Source organism: Dreissena polymorpha, chromosome 3 (assembly GCF_020536995.1).
Source record: "Dreissena polymorpha isolate Duluth1 chromosome 3, UMN_Dpol_1.0, whole genome shotgun sequence".
NCBI classification, from domain to species: Eukaryota; Metazoa; Mollusca; class Bivalvia; order Myida; family Dreissenidae; genus Dreissena; species Dreissena polymorpha.
In genome coordinates this window covers 145,929,003-145,951,771 of record NC_068357.1, presented here as the reverse complement: position 1 = coordinate 145,951,771, position 22,769 = coordinate 145,929,003, and the positions used below count along the sequence as shown (strand labels likewise).

At 35.2% G+C, this 22,769-nt stretch overlaps 1 protein-coding gene and 1 long non-coding RNA gene across 11 annotated transcripts in view; one reads left to right on the top strand and one right to left on the bottom strand.

Annotated features, from left to right (window-relative positions):
• LOC127871880 (uncharacterized) overlaps window positions 1–6,948 on the top strand; it is a 92,009-nt gene extending 85,061 nt beyond the window's left edge. The window contains exon 2 of the long non-coding RNA XR_008045594.1: window positions 6,534–6,948. This is a non-coding gene — a long non-coding RNA (uncharacterized LOC127871880). The remainder of the gene's footprint in view (window positions 1–6,533) is intronic.
• The window catches only part of LOC127871821 (coiled-coil domain-containing protein 9-like), a 55,254-nt gene extending 32,485 nt beyond the window's left edge, over window positions 1–22,769 (bottom strand). For all 10 annotated transcript variants that reach the window (XM_052415031.1, XM_052415034.1, XM_052415036.1 and 7 more), the window contains exons 1-2: window positions 22,671–22,769; window positions 707–854 (exon numbers count right to left, since the gene is read on the bottom strand). In XM_052415031.1, coding sequence (XP_052270991.1) covers window positions 707–718 — 12 coding nt within the window. In that variant the 5' untranslated portion in view covers window positions 719–854; window positions 22,671–22,769. The remainder of the gene's footprint in view (window positions 1–706; window positions 855–22,670) is intronic.

Here is a 22,769-nt window from a genome sequence, read left to right as displayed (position 1 = left end):
TTTTTCTTGTTTAACATTGTAGTTCAGATATATAGGGCTTATACAAGTTGTAGATCTTAAACACAGGACTTGAATTTTTATATACAGTGCTAAAATGTAAGCCTTGAGTACAGATTGTTGATGTAGTTGTGAAATATGGGGCTTGAATCTAAATAATTGTTGAACAAGAGATGTGTTTTGTCAGCAAACACAATGCCCCCTACTGCCCTGCTTTGATTTAAATATTTTTGTTATTGATTATATCCCTTTAAAAATTATTACTTCCCTTGTAAAAATGATCTGTACCTGCCAAATGATAAAAAATAAAATTATCTCCCTTTAAAGCTTGTTTCTTCCCTTGGATTTGTTTTTTTGACCTTTGACCTTGAAGGATGACCTTGACCTTTCACCACTCAAAATGTGCAGCACCATGAGATACACATGCATGTCAAATATCAAGTTGCTATCTTCAATATAGCAAAAGTTATGGCCAATGTTAAAGTATTCGGACGGAAGGACAGACTGACTGACAGACGGACAGTTCAACTGCTATATGCCACCCTACCGAGGGCATAAAAATATGGGGTTTGAATTATTTTTGTAGTTTTGAAGTAAGGAACTTGAATTATACCATAATTCTCATTATAAAATCTACTCCTGGAAATATAATTACAGGTCTGAAATATGGGACATGAACTATATTTTTCAATACGGAGTCACCACTCACAGGGTTTGCCATTTTTTAGCAGTCCCTGGTCAGTTTCCTTATTCTAGAAGCTCAATGTTTTGAGTTCTGTTACAGTTATATCCCCTTTTTTTCAGCAGATGGCCCGTTACCGTGGTTACGTGAGTTATGGAGGTTCCCTGCCCCATACCTGAAAAATATAATTGATATAATGAACTGTACTTAACATGAATGAGATTTATATGTGAACATGTTGTTTTTTTTATTTCAAATAACCAATATCAGCTTCCCTGATTAATGTAATTGTATACTTATGTGAAAAGCATATTTTGAATTCAAACAAACAAGACAAGACAGTAACCAGTTCTGCACTTTCAGTACCAGTGCAGTTTTTTTCAGAATTCCCAGGCCTTTAGGGGAGGGCTGCTCCTCTGCACATTTTTTTTTTATGATGTTATTTGGTGCATTATGACTCTTCAAGAAAAAAACTATGAAGTCATGGATGACAACTTTTTTTAATTGTTTCATCACTTTCTCGCATAGATACGCATAATCCCGACTCAATTGATTCCCCAATTCAACCTTATCAACCCAACTCTATCAATTATTGCATACTTACTTCTTTTTCGGTTGCTATTCATTACCCAATTATACTCCCATCTATTATATTTTTTAAAGCAAATTCTTGTAAATATTGTGGATAAAAGTGCAAAAATATTCTATTAAAACATTCCTCTTTATTTGTTTAAGTTACAAATTAATTATTGCCTATGTGTCTATTTAAACATTTGATTTAATAACTTCCAATTGGCACAGGCTTTTTCCACTGAACACGCGTACATCGCCTGACTTACTTTTCGCGCTTTTATACAACAATAAATACACCAAAACTTTTCACATGACATTGTACATGTCTGCATATTTTTTCGCGCGTTTTTATTGAGTTAAAGAACTCCACAAACAAGAGGGCCCGAAAGGCCCAAAGTCGCTCACCTGAGATAACAAGATATTATGGGGATTAGTCTTCTGACCAAGTTTCATGAAGATTGGACTATAAATGTGGCCTCTATAGTGTTAACAAGATTTTACTATAGCCTTATATAGCCATATAAGGAAAAATGCCCCGCCCCTTGGCGGCCATGTTTTTCAAGCAAATGTAACCATTTTCGAATTCATCCAACAAGATATCATTAAGACAAATCTTCTGACCAAATTTCATCAAGATTGGACAATAAATGTTGCCTCTAGAGTGTTAACAAGGTTTTACTAAAGCCATATAAGGAAAATGCCCCGCCCCCTGGCGGCCATGTTTTTCAAGCAAACGTCACCATTTTCGAATTCATCCAAGATATCATTGAAAGCAATCTTCTGACCAAATTTCATGAAGATTGGACAATAAATGTGGCCTCTAGAGAGTGAACAAGGCAAATGTTGACGTCGCACGACGGACGACGGATGACGGACAATAGGCGATCACAAAAGCTCACCATGAGCACATTGTGCTCAGGTGAGCTAAAAATATGAAGCACTGTTTACTTAAAGCTAGAATTTGTTTATGTCACGTTAACATTTAAATTCAAAAGCGCGTTTCCGTACATAAATTTTATTATGATCTCTTAAGAATTCAATAAAACATTTACAGTCGTGTGTAATGAATTCACCAATAATTTGTTAAAAGGCTGTATGTGTCTTATAAAAAATTTGACCATATTATGCATGCAATGCACAATTTTCACAAGGATTATACCCTGTTGACATCATCAGTCTTCTTAAAAAATTGCTGTGATTTCATCTTTGAGGTGTTAACCTAGGGACCGATTGGTGTGGTAGGTGACAAATACAACAAACTGTTACAAACCCGCACACTTATGGCAATTAGGTCATTCGTCGTCTGCATACTTTTACTGCAGGTATAAAATTCCCACGAGTGCAATCGCTCATGCATTGGCAAATATTGATTTTCCAATACATTAACGCTATGCCTTTTGGCGGGCTTACGTTGGATAAAGAGATAAAATGATTGACGGATGTTCGTAAATTGGCTCTCAAAATATATGGCAAAGTTGATATCGCTTTGATCTTAAGATTGGCTAGTTGCAGTTACTCAAAAAATATACTAATGTGTAAATTGTAAGCGCTCCGCTGACTTTGATATCGAAATTCAAGCGTCCCTGCGAGGGACCATTAAACGGCCCTAAGGAAAGAACTGTTCAGTACAAATATGATTTAAATAAATCAGTAGTGCAATTATTTCACTGTTGTTTTTTTAGCTAAAATATTTAGAATTTTACATTAGTTTTTGAGTGAATTGTTGTACATTCATAAACAAAGTACTTAAATGTAGTGGTTTCAATTTAAATCTTGACTTAGGCAATTAGCCTCATTCTATCAGCGTAAACAATGTATGAAAGTGCCAAAACTCCTTGAAATGATATCATATTATATTATCCGAGAACAATTTTTTGCAAAACTCTTATATCACAAAGTAAAGAGCAAATTAAGGTGAAACAATATTTAAATCAATCACATCTGCCATGCTAATGATTTCAATTGAGATACTGGATATCTTGAGTAAACCCCCTGATAATAAAACACATGATGGTACTTCTTACACCATCCATCTGTTTATGATAAACATTTTACTCATCCTCTACCTGTCTGCATAGCAGTACGCACTGTGAACAGTGCTCGGAAATGCAATACACAAAATAGTTGAATAGTAATTTGCAGCTTGGCAAAGTAGCCATACCTTGATATCTGCTATAAATTATCTATTAGTGATAACAAACAGTTAGGGAGGAATGAAGCTAACTAGTTAATCCAATTGTCTAAGAATAATCCGCAGACAGGAAAAACACCTACAATGTCTGCTATTACTTAATGCTTCATAACTCCATTCACAGCATTATATTATGCAAGCATGTCTCTAAATAAGTAGTGACCAAACAAGCATGTGGCCAACAAAATAATGATTTGACATGGGTAAAACTATGCGTACCGGTAATACATTTTTCTGCAACAGTAGGCTTCAAAGTTGGTTGAAGATAAGTTTTCATTATTGAAGGTAAGCCTAAAAATCTCTAATAAAAGCAGTTGGTCAAGTTTCAAGAAGGATTTCTTCAGTATATAATCTGTATTACAACGTATTCCAAACACTGATTAATAAGTTAATTGCAGAAACAGATGAAGGATGTTTAGTCATAATTTAGTAGAATGCTGAGAGAAATCATAGTTGGCCTTAAATTATCATAAAATCAATTCAACATACAAATAGCCAATGCACTTTTACTTCATGTTTTTGTTCAAACAAAAAACCATTGGGTGATTGGTCAAGCTTAAATTCTAATAAAGCAACAAGCCTTAATATTTAACTCTTTATAGAACTCTCTGTAGTTTTTTATGCCAGTGAAGGCCAACATTCATGTAAGACAAAATAGACAGGCCATTACCTGCAAAACTTTCAAGTATGGGGCTTATCTGACATGAGTGAAGAGAAACCAAGCATAGTACACACACTTTCGAGAAAATAACTGCATATACTTGAGGGCTACATAAGTTATGTTTTGCACGGTGCTTTTGTTTTATTTCTTTTATACTTCTCCTGGCTGAACAGTTATACAAAAACAATTGTTGTAAACACTTATACTTTTTTGCGCAGAATAAAGCTAAATGCTCCCTCAACGTGTGTTCCGACACCGACATATCATACGTAAAAACTTAACAATAATGGCAAAGAGCCATAAATCTTCCAAAGTCAGTTGCTGCAAAAATTGCTTTAGTCACCACTATCTACACACTAAGGTCATTCAGTTGTGATAGTTAGAGCAAAAACTGCCTTGCATCTAAATGTATGTAATAAACACAATTTTTGGATTTTATATTTAATAGTTGAAACAAATATATAAAGGGCCATAATCGTTAAAAACTGGTTGCAGTAAAAAGAATCCTAAGGATCATCTGCACTTTAAAGTTATTAAGCTGACAACATTTTAGCAAAATCCACAGTTCAGTTAAAAAGGAGCTGAAAAACAAACTTTTTTGGTACTATATATATTTTATACAAGAAAATAAAACAAGAGGGGCAGTGGCCCACTGTCCCTCAACCGAGACTTCAGGGAACTGAACTGCTCTCATCAACTTTTGAGATAATTCTGAAATCATTTTCAAACTTGGCTAAATTGAAAACTTGAGATTTAACAAGGTTTTTCTAAATCCATATAAGGATAAAAGCACAACCCCTGGCAGCCATGTTTTTCAACTGATGTAAACCATTTTCTTACTCATCCCAGATATAATTGGAATAAAATGTTCTGATCAAATTTTATGAAGATTGGACTAAACAAGAGAAGTGTTCGTCAGAAACACAATGCCCCCTATTGCGCCGCTTTGAAAAAAATAATTGTTTTTTGTTTTTTGACCTTTGACCTTGAAGGATGACATTGACCTTGAACTTCCACCACTCAAGTGCAGCTTCATGAGAATGCCGCTTTGAATTATTTATTTATTTTTTTACCTTTGACCGTGAACTTTCACCACTCAAAATGTGCAGCTTCATGAGATACACATGCATGCCAAATATCAAGTTGCTATCTTCAATATTGAAAAAGTTATGGCCAATGTACAAGTTTTCGGACGGACAGACGCCATATATTTGACATTTGACCTTGATGGATGACCTTCACCTTCACCTTTCACCACTCAAAATGTTTAGCTCCATGAGATACACATGCATGCCAAATATCAAGATGCTTTCTTCAATAGTGGAAAAGTTATGGCCAACGTTAAAGTTTTTTCCGGACTGACAGACTGACATACACACATACACGCATACTGACTGACAGACAGTTCAACTGCTATATGCCACCCTACCGGGGGGCATAAAAATATGACTTCTTGAGTGTAAACAAGGTTTTACTACAGCCATATAAGAAAAAATGCCATATTTTTGGACAAACCATAAATATTTTTTAACTGAGCCGAGCTATCATTAGAACAAAATGTTCTGACTAAGATTCATAAAGATTGGAACATAAATGCAACTTTTAGAGAGTTAACAAGGTTTTATAGCCATATAAGGAAAAATTTCCGGGCCCTTGGCAGCCATGTTTTTCAACAGACGGGAACCATTTTCAAACTCATACAAGATATCAATCTTCAATTTAACAAGAAATCTGTTTGTCAGAAACACTATGTCCCCTTCTCGCTTTGACTTTTTTTTTTTTTTTTTTGACCTTTAACCTTGAAGGATGACCTTGACCTTCCACCACTCAAAATGTGCAGCTCCATGAGATACACATGCATGCCAAATATGAAGTTGCTATCTTCAATATTGCAAAAGTTACGGCAAATGTTAAAGTTTGACCAAACCAACAGACAGGGCAAAAACAATATGTCCCCCACTATAGTGGTGGGGGACATAAAAATAAAAAGGCTGTTTCCTTCATGATTATTGTGCATCCCCAACCAACTGTTCATGCATACAGAGTCACAGTCTAAACTGACTAATTTGAAAGCAAACATTGTGGGCTTTATGCTGTGTATGATAAACAAGAGGGCCATGATGGCCCTGAATCGCTCACCTGACTCATTAAGATCAGATGAAAACTATGACCTCTATTGTCTACACAATGTTTTTCTATGATTTGACCTAGTGACCTAGTTCCTGACTCTAGATGACCCAAATACAATCCCAATCCAGATTTCATCAAGATAAACATTCTGACCACAGTTCATAAATATTGGATGAAAACTGTGACCTCTATTGTCAACACAAGGTTTTTCAATTTATTTGACCTAGATTTTTACCCCAGATGACCCAAATACAATCCCACCCAGATTTCATCAAGAATTCTGACCAAATTTCATAGAGGTTGGATGAAAACTGTGATCTCTAATGTCTACACAAGGTTTTCTATTATTTGACCTAGTGACCTAGTTTTTGACCCCAGATGACCCAAATAAAATCCCAACCCAGATTTCATCAAGATAAACATTCTGACCAAATTTCATAAAGATTGGATGAAAACTGTGACCTCTATTGTCTACAGAAGGTTGTTCTATTATTTGACCTAGTGACCTTGTTTTTGACCCCAGATGACCCAAATACAATCCCAAACCGGATTTCATCAAGATAAACATTTTGACCAAATTTCATCAAGATTGGATGCAAACTGTGACCTCTACTGTCTACACAAACAAATTGTTGACGGACGGACGCACGGACACACGCAGGCACGCACAACGGACATCACACGATCACATAAGCTCACCGTGTCACTTCATGACAGGTGACCTAAAAATATGTGTCGGAGATAAACATGAACAGTTGTGGTTAAAATCCCATAGAAACAAGGGCTGTTTGTAAAACATGCATGCCCCCCTATATGGGCTATAAGTTGTAGTAGCAGCCATTGTGTGAATACGTTTTTTGTCACTGTGAATGGTGGTGGTGGTGGTGGTGGTGGTGGTGGTGTAGTAGTAGTAGTAGTAGTAGTAGTAGTAGTAGTAGTAGTAGTAGTAGTAGTAGTAGTAATAGTAGTTGTAGTAGTAGTAGTAGTAGTAGTAGTAGTAGTAGTAGTAGTAGTAGTAGTAGAAGTAGTAGTAGTAGTAGTAGTAGTAGAAGTAGTAGTAGAAGTAGTAGTAGTAGTAGTAGTAGTAGTAGTAGTAGTAGTAGGTAGTAGTAGTAGTCGTAGTAGTAGTAGTAGTAGTAGTGGTAAAAGTAGTAGTAGTAGTGGCAGTTAGTAGTAGAAGTAGTAATAGTAGACGTGGTGGTGGTGGTGGTGGTGGGGGTGGTGGTGGTGGTGGTGGTAGTAGTACTAGTAGTAGTAGTACTAGTAGTAGTAGTAGTAGTAGTAGTAGTAGTAGTAGTAGTAGTAGTAGTAGTAGTAGTAGTAGTGGTAGTAGTAGTAGAAGTAGTAGTAGTAGTAGTAGTAGAAGTAGTAGTAGTAGTAGTAGTAGTAGTAGTAGTAGTAGTAGTAGTAGTAGTTAGTAGTAGTAGCAGTAGCAGTAGCAGTAGAAGTAGCAGCATTACAAGACCAATACTTAAGAATGATCAAATGGGAAAAGGTAACATAGCACCAGCAGTAAATATGGGGCTCATTTACAGGTCAGATTTGGAATCTCTGCTGTAAAATGAGATTTTGAATGAATTAAAGGGAGGCAAATCTGTAATAAAAAGAACATGCATAAACCGTAGTTGTTTCCCTTGTTTGAACCATGCTAAATCCTTACAAGTTTGGAAAGAATTGGATGAAAAATTTGGACTTTATTGCATAAACACCATTTTCTAAATTCAAGGGGAGGTAATTCTGTACTTCATGGACCAATAATGCTCATTTTGTGTAGGGTTCGTGTCCTCATTGATATAAAGACACTGTGCAAATTTGGAAAGGATCGGACAAAAAATGTGGAAGATTTTTGAAAGTTTTCACAAAATAGGCAAAAACGAATAAACATGCAAAGTTCAACGAGCTCCTGCGGCCATGTTTTTTGACGAATCAAATTTCTTTGAACAACTTTTTCAGGGGAGCCCTCGAAGGTCATCCCTGTGAAATTTTTGGAAAATCTGATGAGCGGTTTCTGACAAGAAGATTTTTTAAGGTTTTTACCATATATGGTCATGGCGGCCATCTTGGTTATGTGATCAAATTTTTTTTAACAATTCTTTTGTCCCATGACCTAGGGATGCTCCACATGAAATTTAGTTGAAATTGGCTCAATGATTTAGTAGAAGAAGATGTTTACAAATTGTTTACGGACAGACGGACGGACGGACGCCGGACGCTGAGTGATCACAATAGCTCACCTCGAGCTATCGCTCAGGTGAGCTAAAAACCTCAAAAAGGGTGTACATGCTTGTTGCAACAAAGATTCCCTATTACAGTGTTCCAAATTCGCATTAGTCCTATAGCTTGGGGCTAGTTGATCTCGTTTCGGGCTACTGAATTTCCCTAGGTACCAGCCCGATCAGGTTAGTAATTTTTCCAACTTTTGAAAATTAACAAGAGCTGTCAGAGGACAGCGCGCTCGACTATTCGAGTGCTTGACAATATAACATAAGCCATCATGGGGAAATTGTTCATATTCAATAATTTATTAGACGATCTTTCAAAAATAAAAAAAGGAAAAAAAAATAATTTTTTTTTTTTTTGGGGGGGGGGAGTTGAGAGGGGGTATAATGTGGGGTGTGGTCATTAATTATATGATCATTCAAAAATAAAAAAAGGAAAAATAATATAAAAAAAATGGGGGGGGGGGGGGGTAGGGGTAGTGAGAGGGGGGTATAATGTGGGGTGGGGTAATTTATAAGATGATGTTTAAAAAAAATAAAAAAAATTGGGGGGAGGTAGGGGGTTCGGGGGGGGGGGGTTACTGGGGGGATATAATGTGGGGTGGGGTAATTTATTAGATGATGTTTAAAAAAAAATTGGGGGGGGGTGGGAGGGGGAAGGGTTTTTGCGTAGGGGCGTGGGGTATTGTTTGGGTGGAATCCATTGTGGTATTCAGGTAAGTGTTGTTTTGTCAAAGTAATAATAAAATGTGATCATAAATAAAGAAGTTATGGCATTTTAAGCAAAATGTTCAATTATCTAAGTGTAAAAAGGGCCATAATTAAGTTCAAATTGCTTGATACAGTGGTCTGCTCTTGTTTATAGGTTGGGGTCATGTTGGTAAACAAGTATGCAACATATAAAAGCAATATGTCAAAGGATATAGGAAATATTTGGGGTAGTATGCAAACTTTAACATAGATTTATCAATGATATGCATATTCTAAGTATAAAAGGGGCAATAATTATGACAAAATGCTTGATAGAGTTGTCTGTTCTTGTTTATAGGTTGGGGTGATGTTGGTAAACAAGTATGCAAATATGAAAGCAATATGTCAAGGGACAATGAAAATAAATGGGGTAGTACGAAAACTTTAACATTTGCTGCATATTCTAAGTGGAAAAGGGGCCATAATTATGACAAAATGCTTGATAGAGTTGTCTGCTCTTGTTTATAGGTTGGGGTCATGTTGGTAAACAAGTATGCAAAATATGAAAGCAATATGTCAAGGGACAATGAAAAGAATTGGGGTAGAACGAAAACTTTAACATTTGCACGCTAACGGAACGGAACGGAATGGAAACGCCGACGCCGGGTTGAGTAGAATAGCTCCACTATATATTTCATATATAATAGTCGAGCTAAAAATGCTCATAAATTTTATTTTCATCCATCGTTTGAACCATATCTAGCATTTATTTAGCTTCATATGGCGTTTCCTCACCTTCCTGATTTTTTAATATGTTGACATGAAGAGTGTTTGAATGAAGATTTTTTGTTGACCCCGTGCGTTTAAAATGAGGATCTACCCAGGCACATGGTCTATATTGAAACGCACGCTTTCCATGCCTGGAACTTTACTCTGTCAGCAACAATTACGCGCTCTTGTTAAATCACAGGTTTTACACATGGCATCATGTATAGTGAATGGCGCAGATGCATACAAAAGGACTTAACAATATTATCACGTGGCTGTAGAAAAATTGTGTAATTTAGTTCTATAAATGGACATGATGAGATATACTTGTACAGAAATTATATTGCTACCACATACAACTGTTAACAGGTATTGTTTTCACAAATTACTCTCCATAGTACTAAATTGCTCACCATTTGAATTTAACTTCTCGTAAGGAACAATTGTTGTTTAAGTAATTGTTTACGGTAAAAAAGATGTGATGATGATACCTGACACCATCTTTCATGTACTGTTTAATTACCGAAGGATATTACGTAAATTTGTTAACTGTGATTCCTAGAAAATCAATCTGCAATAAACGCCAACTTCAAGACTGACAACAATAAAAAATAATGATCGCCAGTTAACCCTGCCCTAATAGACATTCTCGTTACCAATTGGACGCTGAACAGCTCAGTTTGGCAACTGGAAAGTTACCAGAGAATTTCTCGTGTTGCATCTGTGTCAGCATACATGGCTGTGTAATGTGACTATATTATTCCATACTTTAATATCTCTTATCAGTGTGCGATCTATAACCTCATGTCGCTTTTTGGCGATTAAGCACGGAGCGCGGCTTACAGAATGAATGACCAGATTGACTGTTGTGAATTGCATGTCCCGTGTATTAGAAAACAGATGCCATTATTGGACGTCCAAGTGACTTCCACCATTTGTAAAACAGATGTACAAATGCCGGTTTGGGGCGTTATTTACGCCTGGACATCCATTAACGGAAGCGCTGGGACATACATAAAGAGTTTGCAGACAATATTGGGTACTACACGTATAACAAATTTTAGACAATTAGCTAGTGGACCTTTTCTTATTTCTGTCATTTTAACACTGTGAAACTATCATAACAGAAATTAGCTGTGACACATGACACCACAGGGCCCTCAATCTGTCAAATCCACCGCCTAAATTCGGCCGCATCCCCCCCCCCCTGAAAAGTATACTTTTTTCCCCTTTTTGGGGGAAATATTCCCCCTAAATTTTTTTTTTTTTTTTATAGATAGATGTCTCAGGATTACTATATCTCAATTCTATTTTAATTTAATCTTGTCAAACATACTAAATTATAAAATAAGCAATGAATATAGTGCAAACATGTACAAATGTAATAATTAGAGAGTAAGTTAAAAATCCCCCAAAAAGGGAAACGCCGCGAAAATTCCCCCTGCTATGGGTAGCGACCCGCTTCCCCTAAAATGTATTGAGGGCCCTGCACCAGACTAAAAATGAATACATGGGACAATTAACACCAAATTGTAATACTTTATGTCCATCATTTGCTGGGTCCAGACTGAGCAGTTAGAGCTATGTAAACTTTGGTTCGGGCTAGTGAAAAATTCCATCTGGTAGCCCGAACGGGCTAGTGGTTTCAAAAGTGAAATTTGCACACTGCTATTAAAGTACTTTAATATTACTTTTCATTCTTAAATATGTCCCAAGCAACATGCTTTGCAGTTTCATATGATTATAAAACCAATACACAAAATGTTTTATTGTTATACTGCATGAAGTTAAGGTGTTGAATGCACTGCAAACTGCATGTGCCTAGTGCAATTTTACATATACATTCAACTTTTTTAACATATAGAATGACATTCTATTTTCATAATCTGATACAACTTTACACCATGTGCACAGTTTTCATTTAATTATTTATACCAATCATTGTTATTGTATATTGCAATACAAATATATAGTTTAAAGTCATTTTAAAATTACTTTAAATAAAACAAGGGACAAAATTGTCACAAAACCAGGTTTTCAACTCAAATTGTGACCTTGAACTTGGAGATATTGACGTAATTCTTTCGCCCGACACACCGTCCAATTATATTGAACAAATGTGCCAAATGATTATAAAATCTCACAATGATTGACATGGTTATGGCCCAGACAAGCTCATATATGGCCATTTTTGACCTTTGAACTCAAACTGTGACCTTGACCTTGGAGATATTGACGTAATTTTTATGCGCGACACACCGTCAAATGATGGTAAACAAATGTGCCAAATAATTGTTAAATCTCACGATGAACGACATAGTTATGGCCCGGACAAGCTTTTTCCGTCCGCCCACCAAAATTCGCCAATCTAATAACCAGTTTTTTTCTTCAGAAAACCTGATTAAAAAAGACGATTATACAGAAAAAGACATAGATGATGACAATGATGATTAATATTATGACAAGAAAGGAAATGACAATGTAAATTAAGTGATGAAAACCTTTAAAATAACCATCAGGCCCCAGACTGATGATAGCAATGACAACCCTGATGTTGAAAAGGATTATCATAATAAATATTATGATGACAGCACTGTTTTTTTTAATTATTATTATTAATTATTATTATGATTATTATTTATTTTATTGTCTGGATTGTTCTGCTGTTTACAAAAGTATTTAATAACTTATATCACAACAGTGAATAAACCCAACAACACTTTGCCAAGATTAGTGCATATACTTGAGCAAATGAGTGACAACTGCATTACTTGAATAAGATGTGGAAGAAGAATAGTCTTAGGAATTATTGTATGACCAATCCTAACAGAAGTAATGTGGCCAGACTAGGAAACAAACCTGTGATGCTCTCATTTGTAGTCCAACACTTTTCAACTGAACTTAGTCGGCTGAAACCTTGATTAGACTAAGAAATCCATGGATTTAGCAATATATTGGAAAGACTAGTGCATATCTCCACCCTGCTCCTTCATACCAGCACCCTGTATTTTTATGATCTTTGATCTTTCCCTAAAGGTATTACAGCATGTATGCAATACAGCCAGGATAAACATGGTTTATAACTTGTAAATACAAGTGATGTCTATATCTACATGCATTTATCCAGGTATTTCCATGATGATTATGTCTAATAAGATAGATGGTTCTTACATTAGTGGAATAAAAAAGCATAATAAACAGTTGAAATGATTGAATTAACACTTGAGGTGTGATGTCATCTTTGCAAAAGTACTTTAGTACTAATCCCAATAGTGTGCGTCCGTTCTTTAACCCATTTTATTCAGCAGAAAATTGCCCCGGAATAAGCATACGCAAAGTCTCGAAGCAATCAGTTATTATTGTTGTTGATTTTCAAACGGGAACATGCACAATGATTTTAGCAAAATATTTCTAGCACCATTAACGTCTCTGTGTGTGTTATATTTGCATTTATGACAAATAAATGTTTCGCTTGAACAGAGATTTTTGTTAATATTCTGATATCGGCGCGATACGAATGAAACCGTATCCCGACTAAAATGGGTTAAAAAAAATAGAACCAAGGGGAAAATACATTTTTTTACTACCCACATTGGTAAATATTGTACTGATAGTTACACTGTTAGTAACTGATGGTGTATGGGAAATGCACCATCAGTAATTTCATATCATACGAGAGCTTAATACTGTGTAATGATTATATCTAAACCAACTACTCAATTACTCCTGGTGAATGGAAATTACTCAGGGACCCGGGTGTATGGAAAATACACCATGGGCACTTGACCGCTCTAAGCAAATCGGATTAGGTCATTTTTGTAGGAGGTAAGATATGAGAATATACCAGTCATACACAACCCCCTGGGTCTGTCTCTATGGAAACACTACATAACCATCAGGGATAGTAGGTTCTTACAATAGGTTGCCCAGACGGGCAAGTATCTTGAGTACATGTTCTTTAATAATGCCCAGGTCAAGAATAAGGAGCCCAAGTGAAAGTCATAATTATCTAAAACTTTCTTTTAAGAAAACGAAATCAGACAACAATACAATAAAGCTGACATGGCTCAAGCATAAAGCCTCCTTAATTGAGCCTGAATCTTCTTTCTTTAAAAAAATTAAGTTCTACTGCAGGGAAAATTCTAAATAGCTAGTGGCCTAAGCGGACTTCCAACTTTTGAAATTGACTTGCCCTGGCCTACAACTTATTGCCCCAAGCAAATGGGAAACATTATAATTTCTTCTAATTTCTATCCCTGACCATTTGGACACAACAATTCTGATACAACCCCTTGCATAAACCAGAAGGACTGTCTCTTCCGATACATCAGACGGATGGAATGTAGATCTACCTACACTAGCCAAGTCACACCTGAATGGCTGCTATAGCAAATGTCACTGTTGTTTGAATGATGGCCTTGTTTTCAACAACAAAGATGGTGTAATTATGTAGCCTAAACAGAACAAATTGTTCCAAACTGATTATGGCCAACTACTACTACTAGTGTGGCATCCATGTTGTGATACCCTATACAATAATGTATCATGCATTTAGAAGGTAACACATGTACATTCATACTGTAAATAAAATCCAATAACAAAACAAACGACCAAACAGGTGAATGCTTCACCATTTCAGATTGAAAACAGTTAGAACAATACACTATTGGATACGGCTATTTATATTGACACATTGTAAGTCTTTTTTCACCAACATGAGCAGCATTACACAAACTTACTATAATGTTAATATTGTTTGTGAAGAGGTTAATTGATAAAATCAGCTGTATAATTTGATTGGTGGAAAATAACACCACCAAGGCAACTATACTAAATACATGAACTTGTTCAGACGCTGTTTACTACCTTTACATGCAACATGAGTGTCACTAACAACCCAACTACTCCAGGCTGTAACAACATGGCAATCTAACCGACAAGATTCCAACCATTTGTATTCCGATGTTAAGGAGGTGTTTGTGTACCAGCACCTGTGATTTATTTCCTTTGAGATTCATAATTCATCAAAAGGTTGAGACAAAATAAGATGCCAACCTCTTCATCCAACCACCATGCACCTGACTGCATATCAATCGGTAATGTCAATGGCAGTGCTGGGCAGTGACAACTAACCTATGTCCTACCTCAGCAAGCTTATGGACTAAAGGTTTAACAGGCTGTCATGACACAGTATTCCAACCAATGAAATGTCCAACATCAACAGGCTCCAACACTAACAGTCATGACACAGAATCCCAAGTAATCATATGCCTACCTGTTGGTGCTAAACATGTTATCATTTAGATATTCTCAGCTCAACACCATGCAGACTAATTGACTACTTAATGTTATGATTGAGTGTGAAACTGCCCTATCTGTAAAACATTTCAATATCAGATATGCTTGTTTCATGCTCACTAGTCCATGGGCCTTCATTTCACACATTGAAGTGTCACAGTAAAAGGACCACCATTATCCACATGAACTGCATGATTCAGTGACATCATTGGTACAAGCAGGTTGGTTTCAATTAGCACATATGTGGAAAAAGCACCTGCCGAAACATGTTAACCAGCAAACTGAAAATACAGCTTTATTCATACTTTTAATTTCCTATAACAAAAGTTAAAAACTTATTTAAACAAACACATAATAATTACTCTTGTTCATCTTTAGATACATCAGTTTGAATCCCACCAGAAATGTGTTTGTGTGTATTCAAACTAACAAATGTGTGGTGTTTTGTTTGTTTTTTTTGGGTGGGGTGGGGGGGGATTCTGGGGTGGGGCGTGGGGGATAGTTTGGATGGAGTCCATTGTGGTATGTCAGGTAAGTGTTGTTTTATCAAAGTATGAATCAAATCTGATGTTAAATAAAGAAGTTATGGCAATTTAAGCAAAATTTATTAATTTGACCTTGAGAGTCAAGGTCAATCAAAGGTCAAGGTCAAATTCAACTTGCAAGGTACAGTAACATCATGATAGTAAGAAAGTATTTGAAGTTTGAAAGCAATAGCCTTGATACTTTAGAAGTAAAGTGGATCTAAACACAAAATTTAACAAAATATTCAAAGTTACAAAGACAAAAAAGGGCCATAATTCCTACAAAATGCTTGATACAGTTGTCTGCTCTTGTTTATAGTTTGGGGTCATGTTGGTAAAGAAGTATGCAAAATATAAAAGCAATATGTCAAGGGACATTGAAAATATTTGAGGTGGTATGCAAACTTTAACATAGAGTTATCAATAATATGCATATTCTAATTGGAAAAAGGGCCATAATTGTTACAAAATGCTTGATACAGTTGTCTGCTCTTGTTTATAGGTTGGGGTCATGTTGGTAAAGAAGTATGCAAAATATAAAAGCAATATGTCAAGGGACATTGAAAATATTTGAGGTGGTACGCAAACTTTAACATAAGAGTTATCAATAATATGCATATTCTAAGTGGAAAAAGGGCCATAATTCTTACAAAATGCTTGATACAGTTGTCTGCTCTTGTTTATTGGTTGGGGTCATGTTGGTAAAGAAGTATGCAAAATATGAAAGCAATATGTCAAGAGACATAGGAAATATTTGGGGTGGTACACAAACTTTAACATTTGCACGCTCACGCTAACGCCGACGCCGGGGTGAGTAGGATAGCTCCACTATATATATTTCATATATAATAGTCGAGCTAAAAATGTTTTCAAAAACTTTAGTAGCCTATTAGCAATTATAATTCCAGTTAATTTGAGAATTCAATAACCACTGGCTAATGGCTATTTTGGCAACTGACTACACTAACATTGATTGCATGTATTTTTTCTTCATGATGTAATTATACAATATTAATATTAAAAGTAGATAAATATATCAATAAAAAGTGGTAAACTGTATTGGTTTCATAACTGTCTGAATTAAGAAGAATTGCTGTTGATATATACACTGTGACATTAAAAGCCAGACATTTGAAACATTTTTCAATGTGCTGAGTTCTGAAGACTAAATTTTTCACAACCTAGATTGACATTCACAAATAAATAAAAACAAGAATCATCCAAAATCCCAACATGTGTCACAAAGTATTTTATTGCCCGTATATTTATGTTACATGTCATGATCTTTTTGTCAAGAGGGTCACTTCTATATGTAGGTCTAACATAGTCATACATTTCTAAACCATTACCAACGATGACCTTTTTACTGTTACTTCAACTCAAATTGGAATGAATTACCATGTTAGCAAAGGTTAATGCATGAAATGAATATGTATAGTGAATGGAAGGGGTACAAAACTGTTCATGTGACCTTTAAAAACATATTTATTTAGAACTAATAATGCAAGTTTACATAAAAAACCTGGAGGCTTATACCTTTTGTCTACAGTTACTTTTTTTTATATAACCAATATGTGGTATGTGTTGAATGTTATATTGTCATAATCTAAATTCTGAAAACAATATGTTAAACAGCCTAAAATACTATTTTTAATAGAACATTTGCAAATGAGAAATAGCGGTGCACATATATTATTATGTATACATGCTTATGTTGCAAGTTTTTAACTAAATTACTTGAAGCTTATACAACAACAAAAACAGGCAGTTCAGTTCTTCATAAGCTCCAAGACAATCTTATACTTATGTATGCATATTAGCACAAGGCTATTATCAAGGTGTTATTATCTGGTTTTTATTTCATCTTTAAACCTAACCCCATACACCTAAGTCTACAAATAAACCTCAATACAACATTCCATTCATCCAAAGTCAATATCATTAACCTGTTTGGTATTGTGCACTGGGGCTTTTAACATTTTTACAACCTCCTGACATTATAAACTCCACATTGAATATATCAACTAGCCTTACTATGTACATTCCATCTAACAAACTTAAAAGTGACACATTAATTACATTAACTTTTGTCATTCATTAAGACAATATTTGTGGAAACCTTCGATTGAGAATTGTTAGATGTCATCAGTGAAAACATGACATTGGAGTTTGGTCCCATTTATAAAATAGACCAAAAAAATCACTCTTATACCAACTTGATTAATTGGCCCATCTTTATGTTCGTGTCCTTGTCATCATGTGGCTCATTGTTTATCTTCAATACAATCTTTAAATTAGTAATCTTTAAAATGGGCCAATCTGATTATGGTATAAATTATAAACGTATGATTTGCATTAAAAGTAACGATTTAAATTTAAGTTTAACAATATTTATTTACACTAAAACTTATTGAAGCTCGATTGGTCATTGTATCCCGGGTACTCTTAAGTATACATAAATGTACCCTGGGTACGAAAATATACTGAAACAAACACAGGAATTCTTAAGCTAAATTGGTCGTTGTCTGCTTTTTTCCTAATTAATTCTGTTCATATTTATGTCAATATTCTGTCAAATGGCCTCTATATTACTGAAACTCCTGCTTACAGAAACATTTTAAGGATTATTTTTTCAAAAAGAATTTTGTTTCCTATTTTCATAAGCGTTTGACAACATTGGATTTTAGGTCGGAATAAAACTCGGGTACCGTCTAAATTGGCCGGGTAAGTGTTAGTATATTTTTCATAACTGGGGTACATTTCAGTAAACTTAAGAGTACCCGTGGTACATGTAAGTAGTACCTGAGCCGACAATGACCAATCAAGCCTAACTGAAGCTTTATCTTGGTGATGTTTTTTTTTATCTGGAGCACTGTAAGCTGACACAGCCAATACAGAAACAAGGGCAGTTGCACGCAATGACCAGTTGATATGTAAGAAACTTACACAAATCTTTTAATTTGTTCCGCAAAATACTATTGCTTTTGCTAATTGCCAAGTTTAGTACATGGTTTATTTAACATAATTAATTGTTTCAATTAAGCTAAGAATTCTTTATGTCTAGTGAAAAAGGAGAAGTTTGTTTGATATTCTTATGTCATTTTGTGTTTGTTATAAAGAAAGTTCATGTTCAATTTTTAATTTTATGCACTCATTTAATTTTTTGGATGGAAACAACTACCCAAACCCAATTTTATATTAAAATAATATAAAAGGATCCAAATTAAATAGGCGTTTTTTTTCTCCACTAAACAAGAAATACAAATATAAAGGATCTGACAACATTTCCATTTGCTGTGATGCTTAAAATACAGTATGAAATCACAAGTCAGTTTTTGTTAAAGAAGTTTTACAACAATTCAATTTTAATGTGAACACATCATGAAAATATTAAGTCTTACCTAGAAATTAACCAAACAATTCTGAAATAGGCTGAGAGGATTCGCCTGACCTGTTTTAGGACAGCTGATCTCTAGAACAATACAATCAGCCCACATATAACTTCTATGTTTTCTTTTCAAAATGCAATTATGAGTCATTGGATGTTATTGAGTTGTTATAAGTTCCAATTGAACAATATGTTACCTAACATTAAGTGACACTAAACAGGTTGAACCTGGGATGTTATTTTAACAATGCTTCATTGAATTCTTGTCTGTCAGCTTGAGAAAACAAAATTTATTCTGCTGCAACGTAAGCTCCTGGTCACAAACAGTTGATATACACCACATTATACCCAAACTCAAGCTCCTGGTCACAAACAGTTGATATACACCACATTATACCCAAACTTAAGCTCCTGGTCACAAACAGTTGATATACACCACATTATACCCAAACTTAAGCTCCTGGTCACAAACAGTTGATATACACCACATTATACCCAAAGGTAAGGGTATCACGTTTAAACAGTCACATTTTGTGTTTTGCTAAAAAACGTTTACAAAAACAATAAACATTTAAATGACAGTCAATATCAATATAATACATATTGGTGTGCAAATACCATAGCTGACTAGCAGTACAGAGTATCTTGATGACAAACTGCGGGTACTTGCGGAAAATCGGGGCACTACCGAATTCGGCAGTAATTTATTTCTGGTTGGATAGCGAATGGCACGAACATGAACGGAAACTAACAGAAAATATTTGCAACCGAAATTCTACATCTTGACAATGAAATAGTGCATATGCCAACATCTTGACATATTTTTAGGTGATTGATAAGCAAACTAAAGCACTGCGGTAGCATGTTGAAAAACAATATTTTAACCAAATTGATTGTAATTTTGCTAATTAACTGGGTTTTCATTTTCTGCAGTCAAACGATATGCACATTGTAGTTCATGTGCAAAATACTTTTTAAAAAATCGGAGTGTTGTTTTCGGATCTAGTATTTTTCTTAGATTTTACATTCTTTTCCACATTCTTTAAATTGTCTTTTATGAATACACATGTGGTGATACGGATGGTCTGATAATATTTTATTGTTTTAGTATGACATCATTTTGTGGTATATGCACTGAATATACATCATGTAACTTCCGGATATAATTACTGCTTTCACATACATGCCATACGTCCCGGATTGTCCGGGACAGTCCTGAAAATGAAGAACTTGTCCCGCTTTCCCGGAAATCTGTAAAATGTCCCGGAATTTACAAAATCCATATATACATGTACCTGATCTTAGGCTTAACTGCAGCTCAAATCTGTGTATATCTGCAGCGTCTCCATGACAATGCCTACCCAAATAGGCAGACTACGCTACGTGTCAAAATGGATCAATTAACAGGGGTCCTGTTATCATATCGATTGTCTCACGTTCGCGGTCAAACCGAAAAGGCGGCATTGATTAATGTGGTTTTTAATTGACTTTAATCTACTACGTCATTATTTCCCGCTGCGTAAGGGCAAAGGAAAGTTGTTCACACATCTAAAGTCCAACATCGCTGAGTAAAAAATTAAAAGCAGTTTATGTTCGCACGTTTAACCAACAAAGAAGTTGAGTAAAAAAGTAAGCATATAAAAACGTCATCCTCACTAGGTTTATTATTGTCTTGTTCTAAACCCCCAGTAAAAATAACGTTAAAAATAATAAGTGAATTTGAATTGCGTTGCGTATGTATTGTGAATTGATTTGAGTTGACGATCTAACGGTACTGTATTGTTGTATTTTTTATTATATAAATGTTATAAATGAATAAAGGCGTATCAACAACTACGCATTACACACCGGTCTTAATAACAATAACGCAGTGACGTCACCATCTAAGTTTAGAACGCTTACACTGAAAACACGTGGCTTGTATCTAGTAACGGAAGTAGTAATGTTTAATTTGACGTTAATAGATCAAGTGTATTTCGGATAGGCTTTCAAACTTTTGCAATTAACAATGCGAAACAAAAAAACGTACCAAAAATGCATATGTCTATAAATATCGCTACATTTTATACATGTCCCGGAAAATCGGCAAAAGTCCCGGACAATTTAACTCAATGTCCCGGAATTGGTCTGAAAAATTATGGCATGTACAGGGCTCAACATTAACGGTTGTCCTATTGCCCCTGGCAAGTAAAAGGTGGGTCCGGGCAAGTTATTTTATAATCTAGTTGTCCGCCCAGAAAAGTGCAAAAAAGAACAAAGAGCATCTAATTTAGACTTTAATTAGACTTTAATTGCTGTAATCATTTTGTTAAATGTTCAAAAATAAAAAGGGTTTTGTGGTGTATCATTTTGGTATATTAAAAAATATGAGGTTTACAGTTGATGTGATATTTCATGTTTGGGCAAGTGGCTTTACGTTCAGGGCAAGTAGATTTTCTAAGTATTTGCCCAGCAGGGCAAGTTGGTTTTTCAGTTAATGTTGAGCCCTCATGTATGGCTTTCAGTTTGGTAATGCGATTGTACTGATGCTTTTAAAACGGACATAGGGATACCATTTAAACAGTAGCGTTTCGTTTATTTCATTATGCTTAAACGTTTAGAAAATTCTGTAAACATGATACCCTTACCCAAAGTTCCTGTCCAACATTTTCATATACATTTTGAATCTTGTCGAGCATTAAGTCAATATAGCTGACAAACAAGCATGTTACCTTTGATGTTTTCAAATGTAATGTCATACCTTATGTCTAATGATAAGACATTTAATTAGGCTCGATTGGTCATTGTCGGCTCGGGTACTACTTACATGTACCCCGGGTACTCTTAAGTATACTTACATGTACCCCGGGTACGGTAAATATACTTAAACGTACCCGGGAAATTTAACGCTAAATCGGTCGTTGTCTGCTTTTTTTAAAAATTAATTATATTCACATTTATGTAAATTTTCTGTAAAATGGCCTCTATATTATCAAAACTCATACTCAAAAAGCATGTTGACGCAGTTTCTTTTAAAGATAAGTTTTTTTAAGATAATCGGTAGCGCGTTTACGACATCGGATTTTAGGCGGGAATACAACTCGGGTACAGTCTAATATCGACCGGGTACGATAAAGTATATTTACCGTACCCGGGGTACATGTAAGTATACTTAAGAGTACCCGGGGTACATGTAAGTAGTACCCGAGCCGACAATGACCAATCAAGCTTTAATTAGTGTCAGATTTCTCTGATTGATTGACAGGATTAAAACAGAAAGGCACTAAATGTAAGTTATTTATCGTGCATCAATTTTGTCTACCATCTAGTATGTGGTATAAAACAACCACGTCTAACGCTCGTTGATCTCACTTTTTGGTTTGACATTTCATGCCAAGACAACAGAAACTTTCGACAGGCTTCTATTAAATGGTGACACTCGAGCAAACCAGTATTCCGCACAAATAATAAAGTACACACATTTTGAAATAAATTATTTCCATATTCATCGAATGTATTCGCAAAATCATGTACAAAACCTATTAATTTCCATATATAACATTTACTCACGAAAAGTTCAGCTCGCCATGTTCCTTCTCCACTGACTGAAGCTATCTTCACACTGAAGAGCGCTTTTCTTACCTGGGGGATCGTTTCAAAACATACATG